At 36.5% G+C, this 18,670-nt stretch overlaps 1 protein-coding gene across 5 annotated transcripts in view; it reads right to left on the bottom strand.

Annotated features, from left to right (window-relative positions):
* UNC13C (unc-13 homolog C) overlaps nt 1-18,670 on the bottom strand; it is a 505,027-nt gene that overhangs the window by 60,810 nt on the left and 425,547 nt on the right. For all 5 annotated transcript variants that reach the window (XM_045822765.1, XM_045822762.1, XM_045822764.1 and 2 more), the window contains 4 exons: nt 16,590-16,739; nt 11,772-11,895; nt 9,190-9,246; nt 3,723-3,803 (listed from right to left, as the gene is read on the bottom strand). In XM_045822765.1, coding sequence (XP_045678721.1) covers nt 3,723-3,803; nt 9,190-9,246; nt 11,772-11,895; nt 16,590-16,739 — 412 coding nt within the window. The remainder of the gene's footprint in view (nt 1-3,722; nt 3,804-9,189; nt 9,247-11,771; nt 11,896-16,589; nt 16,740-18,670) is intronic.

Raw genomic sequence — 18,670 nt, 5'->3', positions numbered from 1 at the left:
CTGTATACAGTAAACCTTCACATAATTTTTGAATTATAATATCCAAACTTGATAAGGTACTGTGTTCTTCCCATGAAAAGCTGAATTTTAAATAATGCAAAACTGATACTTATAATGATAAGAAAAGAGGATGCTGAGAAGCAGCCACCAAAAGTGCCTTGTGAATAATGAATAACAGGATGAAGTTAGACCTTAGTCAGGAGGAGAACCTCAGACATAACATCACATTGTATATCCTGCTCTTTGGAATCCTGAGTACCAGAAATGGTGTTATCTAGAATTAAATTAAAAAGCAATAAGTACATGTCAAATTCTTTCTTGTATACCAAGAAATGTAGATTGCTAGAGGGCCCTGAGCCATATGCTTATTACTTTTAACCCCCTGTGTTCCCACGAAGTTAAACATGCTTGCAGCATACAGTGCAGGGCGTCGTGTTCAGATCTAAAGGATGGGTGTTCCAGGGGAACTGGAAGAGTGGGGCAAACAAAACCAGCCAGCATTTTTTCTAGGTATTTAACACTTCATCGCAAAATAATGAGCACTGTTCAAGATTTAAGAATATTCTTAAGTCTGGGATTCATGTTCAGGTCAAGAGTACTTACTTGCTTTTGGAAAAATGTCTCCTGTTCTTTGAAAGAACCCTCATTGCAGGGAATCCAGCAGTCCTGAGTCTTCCTGGCATGTGGTCTGAGACTTAAAAGCACAACTAGGACCCTTCAAACTAGGGTTTCCCAATTGGCCTCTCTGTTAGTTTTCACAGAATGATTAAGTTGTCAGCTATCTGACTCACTGCTGTTGTCTTTTCTACATTTATTTTCAAGTACTACTGACTTGGCTATGTTGGCAGGTGAATGGAATATCTTGAAGCAACCATGACAGCTGCAGCATATCACTGTAACTGCTGTTCCTTGTACCATATTCCAACCTCATGGCTTATAATTAAAGCTACATGTGACTGGGATAAGAAAATATCCAGTAAAATTTTTATTATTAAGAGAGTCAATATTTTTTATCAATACTTGCATAGAGGTTAAAAGATTTTAAATTACTTTTAAATAATTAGAAAATAATCTAAAAAATTGAAATATAGAATTTTAATTTAAAAAGAATTAATCACTCTGAAGAAATAGTGTCTATTTTGTCATGCCACATTTCATCTACATTTGTTTTTAACATTTAGCGAAGTAATATGACATAGAAGTAAGGGCATTGACTATAGAGTTTGGAGTTTTTTCTCAGTTCTGCCAAGTACTAGCAGGTCTGTGGCCTTAGACAAAGAATTTAACCCCCCTTAGCCTCTGTTTTCTTGTCTAAAAATATGAATAATCATTCTCAATCTATGTAACACCCAGGATATTGATAAGGACCAGGTGAAACAATGTATATACCTGGATGGTATTTAAAAAAATTAAAACAGTATTTCAGCCTATATTCTACAAACTCGTTAGCACTCTCTTTCTCCTTTTCTTACTCTTGTCTTATTTGCTTAAATTGTGCTAACCAGAAATTAAGTCTCATCTCTTTTGCAGCCTTTGGGTGTTAGTATGGTTAGCATCTGCTGCTTCTAAGAACATCTTCCTCATGAGGTCTCTGCTTGTCTTCTAGTGTTCCCTTGCTGGGCTCCAGGCAGACATCCAATATTTCAATTATTTTCAGTAGTATTCTTCTTTCTCTAAATTCCTTTGTAGTCAACATGAGAATTAGTGCTTGGTAAGACAGCCAGTAGGAGCAAATATCAGCCTCAGACAAGATATAGGGAGTCCTAGCTTTGGTAATTGAGGACAGGCCCATTGAAAGCAAATACCAGGAGAATGCCTTGGCAGAAGGGCAGGCCACAGGAACAAGAGAGTCTAATAGCAGGCTGAGCATGGAGACCTCTGAGAAAGAGTTGGCGTCACAGAAGTTAGGAAATAGGGAGCTTGGAGACCCAACCTCAGGCTCTGAGGCTCGTGAGTACCAGGGTCAGGCTCCAGTACTAGAATAATAAGATAATGACAAAGAACCATTTATTGAAGTTTGGACATCAGATAAATTCTAAAGAGCAAGGTGAGTGATTGGTGCCTGAGGCTAAGTTAAAAGATCATCACAGAGGACCCAGACAGGAAGATGGGTTAGTTGAGCTGTCAAGATGTAGATTTGTTTGGAGGTCAGGACTGTCCCAGAGTTTGGGCAGAACTCAGCCTACAGGTGTTGGCCGTGTGTCTTGACCAGGAAGAATTAGAGAAATATTGTGACTGCGGACAGGAGCCAGGTCTGTCACTACTTTGAATGTCATTCCTTATTTTCACAGAACACATTTTTCTTTCTCTCTTATGGTCATACATTCATCTAATAAAATCCATGAAGAGCTGAATTTAGATTTTAAAAATTTTACTTTTTTTCCTCTTCATGCTGCACTTTAGAGTTCTTATTTTTTCTACTAGCATTTCCCTATATTTTGGTCATTTCTTAGTCACATTTTTGAAAGTCATTTTTAAAAATAGCTGTTTTTTTCATTTTCTCCCTATATTTATTTTTCACATTTTTTCATTTTCCCCCTGAAAATTATTTTGTGAAATTTCCATACTTCCAGACAATACTCTTTCAAAAAGTTTTATTCAGATAATAGTCTTGCTGCATATTTTAGCAATTCTATTTCTGTAATCTCACAGCCTAAATTCACACTTCCCATTTCCACTAGGTGTTACAAAACTTATACCTCACAGATTTCATTTTGCAGCTTTTGACACTGAAGAAGTAAAAGATAGCCTCTTATTAAATGCTAACATTGCAAAACAAAAGCCACAAGGCGGTAGTTTCGTGAAGGTGTCCAGTTGTTACACAGGTACAGCTCTGTTCTAATGAATACCATACAAGGTCTGCTTCCATCCAGCAAGACTATTCCTTGCTCTGAAAACTGCTCCTGGTAGCTGATACTTTTTGCTGCACTGTTCACACATCCTGAATAATAGATGCTTCCCATACTGAAGTGTGGAGGCATTGGGCACAGTGTGCATTTAGAAGATAAATTAATTTTTCACTCTTTAATAAACTTTAACATATAAGTACACAACATATATATAGAAAATAAGGCATCTATGAAAACAAAGAAATGCTAAGTTAAATTATGAGATCTGCCCACATTTAGCCCACACTACAACTTTTGTCAACCATTGGCTATGAAAAATCGATGCGCACAACACAATGCCTTTGAGCTTTGTGCAGAAAATCAAATTATTGCACTTAATATGAAAGAGGACAAGACTGATCTTTTGAAAACCATTTCAGGAGGGGGGTTAGTAGAGGTGAAAGGGGGTATAAGGGGGATAAACAGTAATGGGGAAAGTACAGTAAAAGCGAACTGTTAAAACACAAAAATAATAAATAAAAATAAAAACTATTTCAGTAAGCATAGAACATAAAAAGAAATTGTTAATCTCTAATCTCCTGCAGCATCTGTTTAACTGGGCTCTGCGGATAGTACATGTCTTTCTTTGAAAACAGATGTTACAACATTGATTTCGCACATGTTTTCTAGAGATAGACAAAGGAGGCAAGTAAAAGGGCAGAGTAATGTGGATGGAATAAGAAGATAGTATGGGATAAGTTCGGACACACTTCTGGAATGTATCTATGCAACTGTCCATGGATGGCACAGCTCCATGGGTATGCATCTGGGGTACCTTTCTCTGAGGCTGCACGGAGGACTCTGGATGCATATCCAGAGGCACTGGAGCCTTACCTTGATGGTAGCCAGGACCACCTCCATTATAGTGCACTGTCTTAGCGTCAGGCCCTTGGCATCCTCTCGAATCATGTGCTCCTGTTAAACAAATGAACAGTTGCTCATAAAATAACCAGTTCATTTATTTAACAACTAGTTTCAAACAAAATCAATATAATTCCCATGTGCAAACATTTCTATTTGAAACATCTTCTTATCAACACACTTTAGATGATTATTTTGTCATATATTTAATAAAAATCCACTTTGCCAAAAGAAGAAATGCTAAATGCTTACTTAAAGAGTAATGCTTTCATTCATATGTGGCTTTTTTTTCACTCACAAGTTAATATTAAGATAAAAGTGAGAAACCTGAAAAATGTGAGGCAAAGCTTTTTTCACCTCAATTCCTTGCTTTATGTTCTGTAAGCTCAAGAAGGTCAATTATGGGAGGGATTTAAGAAGTGAATTTTAGCTTTTCAATTGCTACTGATAAAGACTACCTTAATTGTAATGCCTCCAATGTATTTTCTGTCTTGTAGCCCCTTAATGCTTAGTCATTACTAGGAAAGTGTTAATTGAATTTAGGTCTAGATATTTTCAATGTTTCAAAATCATTTTCAATATTTTAGAACTGATTTCCATATTTTACAATAGATTTTCCTCATTGTTCAGTGTGAGCTGTCTCAACCCATCATTCAAAGCTTCTTTAGGGAAATGAAGACAATAGTAAAGAAAATAGAAATTTGTCTAAGAGAAAAGCTTAAAAAATCCTGATCTCCTAAATTAATACAGTCTCTCCCAGGCCACCACTATTCTAGTCAGTAAGATCCAACAAATATTGATTGAGTGCTCCTTATGTACCAGTACTGGTCAGGATAATTGAGATATGTTGTTCCATAAAACAAGACTTTTGCCCTCCTGGGACTTACATTCTAACTTCTGTAGGTGCATTTGTGTGAATTAGAGGGAAAACCCACAGCTCTGAGAATGCATGGCTTGATTACAGGATCATTGCCTTTGGTCAGTAATAAAAGGTGCCTCTTTTTCTACGGGGCACAGCTCCATATCAGCACACATCACTTGCCAAGTGGAGCGTGGACTTCATGTTGACCATCATTCGCTACCTTAGCCAGGCATTCCATGCAATTCACAAATTGTGCAATCACAACTACTGGCTTGTGTTTCTGTTCCAGCCCTTACACTGTTACTTAGTGGATGACACAACTTCCAGAAGGTGGTGTCTACGTCTTTTGCAGCCATTCAGTGTCTATTTTGGCAATTATCACCTGCTGGGCACCCAATATAGTTTTGGTAATTGAATTGTACTTCTTTTATCTTATCTTGTAATGTTCGATGTGCTTAAATAGAATCATACTCCTTTGAATATTGTTGAAACCATGGTATAATACTTCATGGATTGGTAGTATACATGTCTGCATCTTGCTGCATCTTTCTCATACAGGGATTTCTGCTCAAACATATGAATCCATTTAATATTTTTAAACAGAATATTAAATGCCCATTGAGACTCAAAGAATAATGGAAAATGTTTGCTGAAATATAGGGGAAATGCTTTAGGACAAGTAAATACAAATATTTTATATTAAACAAATCTCTGGCTTCATCAGTCTTGACTAGCTTTATGAGGTGATCACATTTTTAAAATAGATGCTGATAAATAATATATGTGGTACTGTAGAAAAATATAATTCTTACCAGAAATAATTTCCTGGGAGTTAACATTAGCTCATTCAAATAAAGGAGTCTCTGAAAGAGGCTGACAATGAGTAACTGCCCAGTGAGTTACTGCTTGCTGGTGGTAAATGCATAGTCTCAGACATATTTTTATTAATTGGTTTGATATTGTACCACCTCTGTCCATAAGATGTATTCATTTAAAAAATTATGACAAATCTCATCCTATTAAATAACAAAAACTTGGGTATACACAATATCTATACATTATGAAGTTCCAGAAACATGAGGTAATAAATATATATCAAACTGCTGAATAGATATTTGTTTCATGAATCTATTCAAAATCATAGTTCCCTCATTGTTCTATTTTTCTTGATCATTTGTTCTTTTAAGTAATATTGTTATTTGTTCATATTTCTATATAGGATTTCTAAATTTAGCTACTGGTGAATTACTCTAGATAGCACTTTTCCAGTGGATCAAGTCTGTTTTCAAACTAATGTATAAAAAATATAAATGCCCATAATTAAAAAAATATATACTCGTATATTGGTAGTGATAGGCTAGCAGAATAAATAAGGGAAGTATCTTTGAAAACTTCAAGTTCTTTATTATGGCTAGATTTTAAGTTTTTGTGTATTATTATTGAGGCTTTATTGCTCTGTAATTCAAATAAAAAGTGCACTAGTAATTTAAAAATTAAAAAAATCAAGGGTCAGTAATTGAAAAATATGAAGTTAAGTTATTTTTCATGGACATCCATGGGTACCAAGATTGTATTTTTAGTTCTTCAGATTATTTCGGTGTTGATGAAATAACCCTTTTATGACATATTATTATAATTTGCTATTCAGTTATTATAATCAGAAGAGAATTAATTGAATTGATGAAATTTTGGGACCTTACCTATATTTTCAGTGGACTAGGATTTTATTTTCACCTAACATGTGTATGTTTTCTGGGGAGCCAGTCTCCACCCCCCAAAAAATTTACAAGATTTGGACAGGCGTGACTGCACTGGCAGCTCAGGGGCAGGCATGTGGGTTAAGCCAGATGGCAGGTCACTCCCCAGGCCACAGTGGTTGGCTTGGGAATGTTGATAACACTCCATCAGAGCTGATGATGTGCCTGCCAGTGGATTTTGCTGGAATTCCTTGCATCAGTATGGGTGTTCTTCTCTACAAGATGTCAAGTTCAAAGATGTTGGGTTCAGAACAGAGACAACTATTTTACAAAGAGGGAGGGAGTTTTGTTACAAGCAATATATCAAATAAGGAAAAAGCAGAGCTGAAAGACAGCGACTGATTTCTGTAACATTGTTTGAGTTCCTAATCAAGCAGTGATGGAAGCCGGAGTTATCCTAGGACCACATAGTTTCATGTAGAAATAAAATTCCTCCTTGCTTACGTTAGTATGGCTTTTCATCGCCTGAAACAGAAACATTTCTACCTGATACAATGATTCATTCAGGAAAGTGAAGCTCAGAGAAGTGGAGCAGGTTTTCTAACATCACACAGGTGCTAGAAGCATGGCCTGGGCCGTTTCCTTTATAATGAGACACTATGCTGTTTCCCCTTCCTGGCTGTATCTGAGAAGCTTCAACACCATATGGATCCATTTCATATGGATTTATTAACACCATATAAGTCTATAAGGTAGAAAGTAGAAATCCCAGGAAAGTGATAACAGAGATGAAGAAAGATAGAGATCCAAGGTACAAAATGATAGTTTGGCAGTGACATCTACCTTCCCTTTGAAGCATCAAAATCACTGAATACCTGTAAGAAACAATTTTAGGTGACAGTTACACCTTCTCAATGAATTACTGGCTTTTTTTCTGGGGAAGGGGATAATGTAGGTGATAAAATAGGATTCTGAAATTATAGGGCAGCTATTTTATCACAGTAAGTAATTACACAGTCAAATGGATTATCCTCCTCCATGTTTAACACACAAAACAACCCTGGTGATGCCTAACTTGGAGCTGCCAGCTGGGGGAGGAGGCAAATAGCGCTTTCTGTGAGTGGGAGGTGGCATTCTCTCTGCAGTTACTATGCAAAGATAGTGTATATGTTATCTTACTTATTCCACAACAATCCTATGAACAAAGTGTTAAAATTTTCTGCACTTTACAAATGCCACATCTGAGGGCTAAAAAGATTAAATACTTTGGCTACTGTCACTGAAGGTTACAAAGGTTAGATACTTTGGCTAGTGTCACCATGGTAGGAAGCAGCTGAGATAGAATTGGAGCCAAGGTGGTCTGTGTCTGGAACCCATCCCTGTGCTGCACTATATGCTAATCCACAAAACTGAAACAAAACAACATGCTTTCTGACTATGGGAATCATGTTGTTCTGTATGGTCCACTGACAAATAAATGAATAGATGAAGGAAATGTGGTACATACATACAATGGAATATTATTTGCCCTTTAAAAAGATGGAAATCCTACTATATATGACAACATGGATGAACCCAGAGGGCATTAGGTTAAATGAAATAAGCCAGTCACAGAAGAAAAATATGCATTTTAACCAGTTAAGTTCCTCTTCTGACTAGTCAAGTAACTATCACATCTGCAGTAAGTATTGTAAATCTCAAGCAATAATAAAGGGCAAGGTTATTTAGTCAGCAAATTCTCATTTATAATGGTGTTGAATATACTGACAAGTTTAATGTTTACTTTGATGAGTTTCATTTTCCCAACTAGGTGTTTTGGTATAAGACTTCTTTAGTCTTTACTGGATTTCATTGAAACATTCCAGTTTGCTTTTATTTATACAAAACCAGTTTAGTATATGAAAGGAAATACAAGGTCTGTCCAGCAAAAGTCCAACCATTGTTAATATAACCAGAACAGTTTGTGTGACATTGATATAACCTGGCAGCCAAGGAGAATGGACTGGAATGAGCATGCATGAACAGTGACAAGTTCACTGTACTAGTCAGTGGGAGCAGTTAATGTCAATGAATGAGCATGTGTACTGTGTGGCTATCACATTTAAAATGACTGAATGAGGAAAGCAATCAATCTGCATCCAATTTTGTGTTAAGCCTGAACATTCCTCTGCAGAAACTATTTGGATTCAGAAGGCCACAGCTACGGGCAACTGGTGATGGGCAGCTTTATCATGACAATGCACCCACGTATACATCATGACTGGTGCAGAATTTTTTGGTGAAATATCAAATGACCCAGGTGATTCAGCCCCCCTACAGCCCATATTTGACACCTTGAAACTTCTGGCTTTTCCTGAAACTAGAATCACCTTTGAAAGGGAAAAGATCTCAGATCATCAATGAGATTCAGGAAAATATAATGGGGCAGCTAGTGGCGATTGGAAGAACTGTGTGAGGTCCCAAGGTGCCTACTTCGAAGGGGACTGAGGCATTATTGTCCTAAGTACATTGTTTCTTGAATCTTGTATCTTTAATAAATGTCTCTATTTTTCATATTACATGCCTGGATACCTTTTGGACAGACCACATATGTTCTCTAATTTGCTCCAAAAGTAGTAACATTGAATGCTACAACAGAAAGTCAAAAATTTCCATTTGTTCTACCAACTGGAAAATCTGAGAAACATGGCAGGGAAAACAAAACTCAGTCCCTACATTTTGATCTGACTCATCTCTAAAGCAGACTGTGGGATCCCAGACGCACGCACTCTTGGTCCGGCCATGGTAGATGCCATTGCTGGCAGAAGAGTGGGTCCTTGCTGACCTGTAGTTAGCTCAGAACTTTTCACAGGCAATCCATCATTTTTTAAATTCATATTACCTTCAGTTTGGATAATTGTCCAAGATCTTTAGCAGCAATAAAAATCATCTGGGGTCCCTAGAGATACACATAAAAAAAAGACAGAGAGAGAGAGAAGATTCAGTCTAAGAACCTTAGTAATAGTCACTGTAGCAATGTGGTCAATAGAGAATTTGCTTTATTTCTTTATAATATTTGTGACTTTGATGCCAGATGCCCTTAATAGGTCCATTTTGCAGACAGGGTCAAAGATATTCAGTACTGCCAGCATCGTAACTATCCTCAGAGGGGTCCCACTTCAGGAGGTTTTATGACTGAGCTACTGATTGGGTTGCTGCTTATATAGCCAGTTTAATATACCACATGGATTAAATCTGTGATCTTTAAGTTTCATTAATTTATTTTCAGTAGAGGAAACCCCTTTACTCCATCCTTTCCCCAAATAAATCTACGTGGAATTTTCAGAGGCAGAGCTCAAGAAGGTGGACCTGTTCCTTCTGAATTTTTGTTCAATCTATCAGAGCCATGCCTGTGTAAGTTCTCCCTCAGCTACAGCCTTTTCCTGGAGCCCCAAGGTCCTGGGGAGAGTTTGAAAAACACTGGAATAAACAACCCAACACATTATTAGGATGAAGGAATTTAGTACTTTTCCTGCCACATTTACCAACAGATATACCTGTTGGTAAATTCATTAGTAGCCTAAAACGTTTTCACAGTAAGGAAAGTCAACCACTCAGGAGTAACATTTTACATTTTTTAGTAGAGCCTGTATACTCATTAGGAAATTAAAGAATACAACAATCACAAGAATAGCAACCATGTCTAATTATGCTCATATTTTATCTCCAGCACCCAACACATTGCCTAGTACATAGTAGAAGCTCAATGAGCATGTTTGAATGAATAAATAGGTGATATAGCATCATACTTAGAGATCTCAATGCTACAGAAAGTTGAGGTGATGGTAAGCTTTCCTAGGGAAGGCCTATATCAAAACTGAAATGTAATACAACATGATATAAGTCTTCTGGGTAAACCTCATGCTCTACAAACTTCTGCACTATAAGTAGTAAGGCTCGTGGGAAAAATAGCAGTGGGCAGCACCAGTAAAGCTCATGCAAGTTTGTTACCAAGGAACTGTCAAGAGCAATAAATGCTACTTTAGGAGATAGCTGGAAGGTTGCTCAGTGAGGCTGGTGGCTGCTTCACGGAATATCAAAATTGAAAAAAAAACCCCAACAACAACAACAAAAAACAAACAACAACAAAACCATAGAGTACCATCACGGGCTGAGACAGTACAGGGGAGCACAGGGGAGGGGAGCCTGTTGTGAGCCGTGCAAGGTGCACCTTTCTGGACAGAAGGTCCATGATCAAGTGGACTTTCCCTTGCTTAAAAGTTTTACTTTAATTGGGGATGAAAGGGCTTCTGCCTATGTAGCCAAGCTCAGTGCTTTTCTTTTCTGAAGTTTATAGTTCTTCTATTGTATTCCAGAGCCTCTCCCCTAGGACAATTTTCATATAAACCAACCTAACTTCCAGACTATACAGACATCATTCCTCTTTTGACCAAGTACATGATCACTAACTGGTGTTAAAGAAATGCCTTATGTACCGTGGCAGAACGGGGTATGTGTGGGGCTTGGTGTGTGTGTGTTTATACATATTTGGTTTGGCTACCAATATATGTAAAATGATTATGCTTCACATTAATTGCATGAAGCAAGATTTAAAAGAATTTATATCTTATCACGTACCGTTGGCAGTAAATAAACAAAAACATATGTATCTTCACATCTCAGAACACTTTACAAGAAAACTTTTTCTGTACAATTTCACTGGATAAACCTAGACTGAGTGCACATAATTAATGGCTCAATATTTTAGTTTAATGTATAGTTACTCATTATTTGCATCAACTTGTCTTTCTCATAGAAAAAATACTTCATAACAGATGCATGTTAGGATTTTTTTTCCCCTTACTTGGCTCAAAATATAGGAACCGAGATACCTGGAACTGTGTGTCCATTTGGCCATTGTCTAACTTTGATGTTAACTGATCTTTCTGGCTCTCTTTTTATTTCACTGTGCATGACACAATCATGTACTTCAAATCCTCTGAATGGCATCTTTTCTATTAACCTCCATGTGGGAAGGTAACAGATGAGAGCAAAAGTAAAGATGAAAAAAATCCCATATGGCAGTGCTGGATTTACCTTCTTAAACTGTAAGATTTCAGAAAGAAGCACAGTGGGGATGTTCTATCCTAAATCTATTTCTCTGGAGGTTCACAGTAAAATTCAATTTAAGAACTTATTTTTAATATCTGTAGACCAGATAACCACATAAGTTGAGCTTTGATACATTTTTTCAAGAGATGAAGTTTGACTGCTACTGTTACTATATAAAACTGATTTGTACGGAGTGTATAAAACTGTAGGAAAATGTTACTTGAATGATCATTATTAAGATACTGTATACCAAAAACATTTTCTTGAAATGGATTTAATTAATATTTCATCTGGATCAAATCCATTCACTTAAATGAAAAAAGACTACACAGGTTATTGAAAGTATAATCAAATCTTAGTTTAAATACTTACTGTTTGATCTGTCAGAGGAGGAAGAACAATTTGTTTTTCTATTTTGTTGAGAACTAACTTCCATAGCTCTTTCAAAACTCGCTTCAGAACTGTTTTCTCACAGATTTTTGCTGAGAGACTTAATCTGAAGTAAAATAACACATATAACCACTTATGTATGAATCTCCTATCCAGCTATCATCTTTTATTGATCAGAGGTTCACATTTTTCAATATCGAGGTTAAAATACCCAAGTAGGCCTTTATGGTTTTTAAATGCTAAATTTCAAATGAAAAAATACATGTATCAAAAATCTATTTCATCATACTATACAATAGATAATTCACTAATTGGTAGAAAATGAATTCAGACTATTTCTTTCCTAAACTGACACCAAGGATCCCAGAGTACAAGATTTCCATCCTCATCCCCGACTCGTGTTGACAACACACTCCATGTTCACGGTTCAGGCCAAACACCAAGGGAACATTTTCATCGCTACCTGGCACTGAGCCAGCAGAATACGATGGCAGAGATGCATAGAATTTCACTCAAGAGCCAATCTTTACCAACATTTATTGATTACTTTTTCAGTTTTATTGATGTATCATTGACATATAACACTGTGTAAGTTTCAGGTGTACAGCATGATGATTTGATAAATGTATTATATACTGTGAAATGATGACCACAATAAGTTTAGTTAACATCCATCACCTCACATGGTTATAATTTTTTTCTAGTGACAAGAACTTTTATGATCTACTCTCCTCACAATCCCAAATATGCAACACCGTGTTATTAACTGCAGTCACCACACTGTCCATCACACCCCCAGGACTTATGTCTCTTGCAATTGGAAGCTTGTGCCTTTTCACCCCCTTCACCCCTTCCCTCACTCCCCCATCTCTGGCAACCACCACAGTTGTTCTCTGTTTCTCTGAGTTCAGTTTTTTTTGTTTTGTTTTGTTTTTAAGATTCCAAATCTACCAACTTTAATAGGCTTAAGGTATCTGTTACAAGTTATTCTTTTATTGGTGAGATAATGATGGTGACATCCTCTAGCATTTATGTAACACCTTAGTGTAGTAACCTCTTCTGCAGATAATTCTAATCTATTAGTACACACATACATTTTAGAAGTCAAAGACAGGCTCAGAGAGGTCAGGGAACTTGTCCAAAGAAGCTAAGCTAGTGAGTAAGGGCTGAGAGGCAAAGTCAGGTCCTCTTTCTCTAAATCCACATGCTGTCCCATGTGCCACATTGTCCTTGATACATGTGTTTGTGCATGAAGGCCCAGCAGTGTATGAAGACACACTGCTGCAGAAATATTTACCATATGTACCAAAATATGACAGTGAACTCTGAGACTTTCCTAAGAGCTAACCACACTTGTTTCATAGAAGGCTAGAGGTGGGTCATACATATCACCAAAGCTTCATTGACTCTATGGTGCTGTTAAGAACTCTATATACTTTTGGACTAAGAAATTATAACCCAGGTTCTGGTTCTGAGAGAGACAGAACTGTTTTAAATACTTAAATATATAATTAGTATTTATATAATAAAATTAATAATGAACACTTAAAGGCATGTGACATATGAGAGGCAAAGGGAGAAATTTCAAAAATACATTTTTTTATGTAGAGCATTTCTCCTAACACTATAGTATGTGAATACTTAATATATAAAAATACATTAGAACCACCTCCCCTGGGTAAAGGGAGAGCTGGAGATCTCTGAGGCAAACCCCTGGAACTCTGGGGCCCCAGTAGTTTAGAAACCGTTGTGTAAGGGTTACATTTCTAGCCGGCCAGTGGCTGTTCATTATCTGGCCATGGGGTAGAAGCCAGCAGATGTATCACGGCAGAACAACAGAATTTCCCTACCCTCAGAGAAATTCCGAGGATGATGTGAGGCACAACAAATCTACCATTTTTGCAGATGTGTAAATTCCACTTTCAAAGGGTCTGGGTTTAAGAATTGATCTTGTTTTTCTGGGCAGCTCAGGAGAGCTAAGTAACTCTGCTTAGACTGGAACTGAATGAATGGGTATAAAATCATTGACATGTTTGCAGCTTTGCATGGAATTCCTGCCAGCTGGAAGTTTACAGCTCATTTTACAGAGTGGTGAGGTCGGTCGTGGTGGAGAAAATGAAACATAAAGAAGTAAGATATATTACTTAGAGAGGCTGCACAAAGACAAAGAGAGCGTGTACATTTATAATAGAACACAATTTCTAAGGGGACATTCTCAAAGCTACCTTGAAGAATTTCAGCCCACTCTTGTCAATTTTAAATAACAGGAAACAAAGAGGGGTATCTAGCAACCAATTCCTTAATTTAGTTAGAGATAATCAACTTGATAATGCAAGCCGAAAAGCAGTATTCCGAATCTGAGCTATCTAGTTTCACTGATCACAGAACCAATTAGCCAGAAAAATTTTAAATGTCCTATGTACTTGCTGACCAGGATTTTCATGATAATTTTTCCAGCTTTTCTCTCTGTCACTGGAAATGTCCGTCCCTCATTTTTCTGTGTTCAAACCCACTCTGCTCTTAAAAACCTAACCCAAATTGAATTTATACTGATTGTCTGAACAGAAGAACATTACTTTATTCTTGATTGTATTTATTTATATTTCTTATTTTTATTTGCTAAACTTGAGAACAGAATTAACATCTGACTTAAAACTCTCCCATAACAAGTGGCTTTATGGTTATGCATTCTGAATCAGCTCTGGGAATTTCTGCAACTATTCATGACTCATATAATAATGCTTTCCAAATATTTTAAATCTCTTTCACAAATTTTAAAAGCTCATAGGTGTTTTTCTATCTTTATACACTGTCTCTACCAAGAATTAGAATAAATTATATATATGATGATAAAACAACATATAATTCTAAGTAAAAAATTAAAAGTGAATAAAATAAGAATCTAAATATACTAAAAAGAAGGGCCCACCAATTTATATATTAGCCCCATTTTATAGATGGTGAAGTGATCGAAGATCCTTCAGCTACTAGCTGACAGTATCAGGATACCTCAAAACTTTCTGTATGTTCCACAAGTTTTGGTTAAAGTATATACAAAAGTACATAGTTGGGCTAATGATCAATGACACATCTCCACACTGCTGGTTAGAATTCTGAAAACAGAAGGCATTCCAGCAGGAGTTTTGAGGGGATCAGAATGGCTTTGTTCTGCTTTCCATTCACATCACATACACAACCAACTGGTACTGTGTTCGTGGGATTTAACCCTGTGTTGTCCAAAGAAGAGAACCATACAGTAAGATAAAAATTTTAGGAGTTTTATAAAAAACTAGATGATAAGAGTTAAAGTCTACATTAAGAAACTAAAGAAATGAAAAATCTTTCTCCCTCTCTTTTGTCCCTTTTCTTCCTACTTTCCTTCCTCCCTTCCTCTCTTCTTTCTGCCACCTCTTTCTTCTACACCCATTGGCCTGCCTACCTCCTGCTAAACCATCTAGTCACCCACTCACCTACCTTGTAGATATTTCCTCACAGAGAACAGAAAATAACACTTAATTTGTCTACCAAATATTGAAATTAACTGATGACAATACCAGATTTACTTATGCAGTAAGATTATAAGCAAAGGGAAATGGAATTAAAATGGAAGTTGTAAATATATAGAAGAGTTTTCCCTAGTTTTTCCTTTGTGTAACTTATCTTTAAAGTATTGCAACTATCTTGGTCCCTTTGGTATTAATTAATTTGCTGCAAATAATATTAAATGAAGTAACATATGTAAATTGCCAGATGTAACACTGGTCCCTTGGCAGGCATTCAAATTTATTATTATTATTATTATTATTATTATTTTTGCTTTTCTCTTCTACTTTCAATTCTGATTTCAAGTATCATTGTTTAAGAAATCATGTCTCTTGTTGCTTTAGATTGCTGGTTCCCAAATTTGGACACATTAAAACAAAGGAGCCTTGACCCTACTCTAAACTTATGAAATTAGAACTTTGAAGAATATGGACTGAACAGAAACATTAAAAAAACAGGTAAACAAACAAACACCTTTTTGGTTAAGAACACTATCTTAGCTGGCCTTAAAGGCCTCCATTCCCACCCACTCCTACCAACTAGCCTGTAATCTCTATGAAGGTGGGGACTTTGCTTCTCTTTTTCATCACTACGTAATGTCTAACAGGGGTGTCCAACCTTTTGGCATCTCCGGGGCACAGTGGAAGAAGAAGAGTTGTTTTGTGCCACACACTAAGTACATTGCAACATGTAATCACAAAAGAACCCCTCATAATGTGTTAAGTAACTTTACAATTTTTTGTTGGGCCACGCTGACAGCCATCCTGGGCTGCATGTGGCTCATGGGCCGCAGGTTGGAAACTCCTGGTAGGAGAGGATTTGGTACAGATGGGCACTCAAGACTCTGAGCTGAATTAATTCTAGTCACATTTGTGTTATTCTCTTTCTCAGTAGATTTCTGACACAAAATCAGATATTCTGGGCTCAATTCAGTCTTTTTTTTTTTATGTCCAATAGGTTCCAAAACAATATGCTATCTGAGGAGCATGCAATCACAAAGATCTTTCCCTTCAGCCTAGCAATCTTTCTAGTTACCAATATTTATTTCCTTTCCATTATTCATTTTCTGTAGGAAGTCACCTCTGCTTTTTTGCCATTTGGTAATGGACTAAAAGTGTTTTGCTTTTTAATAAATTAATGTATTTCTATAGAAAAGTTTTAAAGCTGTCCTACATAGAAGAAAACAATTTTCTCCTTAAACTCATATCAGTAAAATTTATGTCAATAAATAAAAAGAAAACTGGGTAGAAAACTTACGTTTTGTCCAAGAAGTCCATGAGAGGCCTTAATACAATCTCTGCATCCATTGCTGCACTGTTTTTATTTGATGCAGTATTTCCGTTTGTTCTCATTTGATTTAGTTCAAAACCCATCTGCTTTATACACTCTTCAATGATAAGCTGGAAACTAAAAATAAGGAATATAAATACTAGAATAAAAGCATTTATACTTTTCTTTGCTCATTTAAAAAAAAAATTCAACCCACAGTAGTTTGATCTGTTTTGATTGGTATGAATTCCCTTGCTCATTAGCTTTCAAACATAATTGTTCGGCTAGAAAAATTTTTGTTGCAATGATATCTTACTTGGAGCTCACATATGTACTGCAGAGAAAAGTAATGCTTTCACGATGAATTAACTTGAGTGGGGGTCCATTTGGCCCCTATCTCTCACCGTATTAACTGAGGTGTTCCTCTGAGAATTGCTTGGGAAAATGACTGTTTTTGGGAGATATTTGCTGTCTGGGTACACATTCTTCTCTCGGCTTTTTGGATTCCACACCTTCTTGTCTTTCCTAACCTCCCTGTTCCTTCTCAATGACCTGACGTTCAACCACTGGAAGAGGGTTCCAGACTTAGCAAATAAAACGCAGGATGCCAAGGTAATTGGAATTTCATATAGTGAGTATTTTTTAGTATAAGTATGTCCCACACAATATTTGGGATTATCTGAAATTCAAATTTAATTGGGCATAGTCTGTATTTTATCTGGCAACCCTACACCGTAATCCTCTAGGCTCAATCCTTGGACCACTCAGTTTCTTCATAAAAAGTCATTTTCTTGGCAATAAAAAGTAGTCTCATGGTTTCATGCCATCAGTATACTGGTAATTCCCAACTATATATCTGTAGACATAACCTCCAATCTGAAATACAGACTGTTTTTTATTAAACTACGTATGTAATGTTTTCACTTAGAAGTCTAAGCTTGAGCAAAAAAGAAAAAAGAGAGAAAGAACTCATGGACATGGATAGCAGTGTGTGGTGACTGTGGTAGGAAGGAGGGGTGGAGGTGGAAGAGGGTTTTGGGGGAAAATGGAAAATACAATAAATAATGTAAAAAATAAAAATAAATAAATTTAAAAAAGAAGTCTGATCCATCTGCAAATCTTCATAAAGTATCCTATATCTGAGAATCCATGACTACTTCCACATAGCTACTATACACCAATCCATCATTATCTTACATTTGAACTTGTGTAATAATTTCCTAAATTGTCCCTCTGTTCACTCTCTACAGACATTCTTTTAAACTAGAAACCAGATCATGTTCCTTTCTTGCTAAAAATCTTCTGTGGCTTCCAGATCCACTTAAAACAAAACCTATAATGTATATTATGACTTAAAGCCAAACATAATCTGGCCATGGAAACCTCTCTGATCTCATTTCTGGAGACTCTTCTCTCTGCTTCATTGCAGGCCAGCCACAAAGGCCTTCTCAGGGTTCTTAGACATCACCGAGGACACTTATATCTTATGTTTCCTCCTCTATCATTTTTCTCATCAGTCTCTTGGTCTCTCATTTATTTCAGGCATATGCCAAATATCATGTTCTTAGGGAAGTCTTCTTTTTTTTAAAAAAAAGTATTTATTTATTTTTAGAGAGAAGGGAAGAGAAGGAGAAAGAGTGGGAGGAAAACATCAATCAGTTGCCTCTCACATGCACCCTATTCAGGGACCAAACCTGCTACCCAGGCATGTGCTCTGACTGAGACCAGTGACCTTTTGCTTTGTGGGCTGACATCCAACAAACTGAGACATAGCAGTCAGGGCTAGGGAAGTCTTCCTGAACTTAATGTGAAATGACATTTCTATTATTCTCCATTCTCTTATAAATCTTTTTTTCTTAAATGTACTCATTATTTGATGTACTGCATATTTTTCATTTATTTATTTATTGTCAGTTGCTCCACCTAAAATGTAAGCTCAGTGAGGGCAGGGATTTTTTTCCCAGTGCTAGATATGCACACTATGGAATAAACTATCACATGTGGTACAAAGAATCTGCTCAAGAAGTAATATGAATATATCATTGGACCCTCTCTTTCCACTCACCCTT

Source organism: Phyllostomus hastatus, unplaced genomic scaffold, assembly GCF_019186645.2.
Source record: "Phyllostomus hastatus isolate PE091 unplaced genomic scaffold, TTU_PhHast_1.1 phas_scaffold_501, whole genome shotgun sequence".
Lineage (NCBI taxonomy): Eukaryota > Metazoa > Chordata > Mammalia > Chiroptera > Phyllostomidae > Phyllostomus > Phyllostomus hastatus.
The sequence above is the reverse complement of the archived record's forward strand: the minus strand, read 5'-3'. Positions and strand labels throughout refer to the sequence as shown.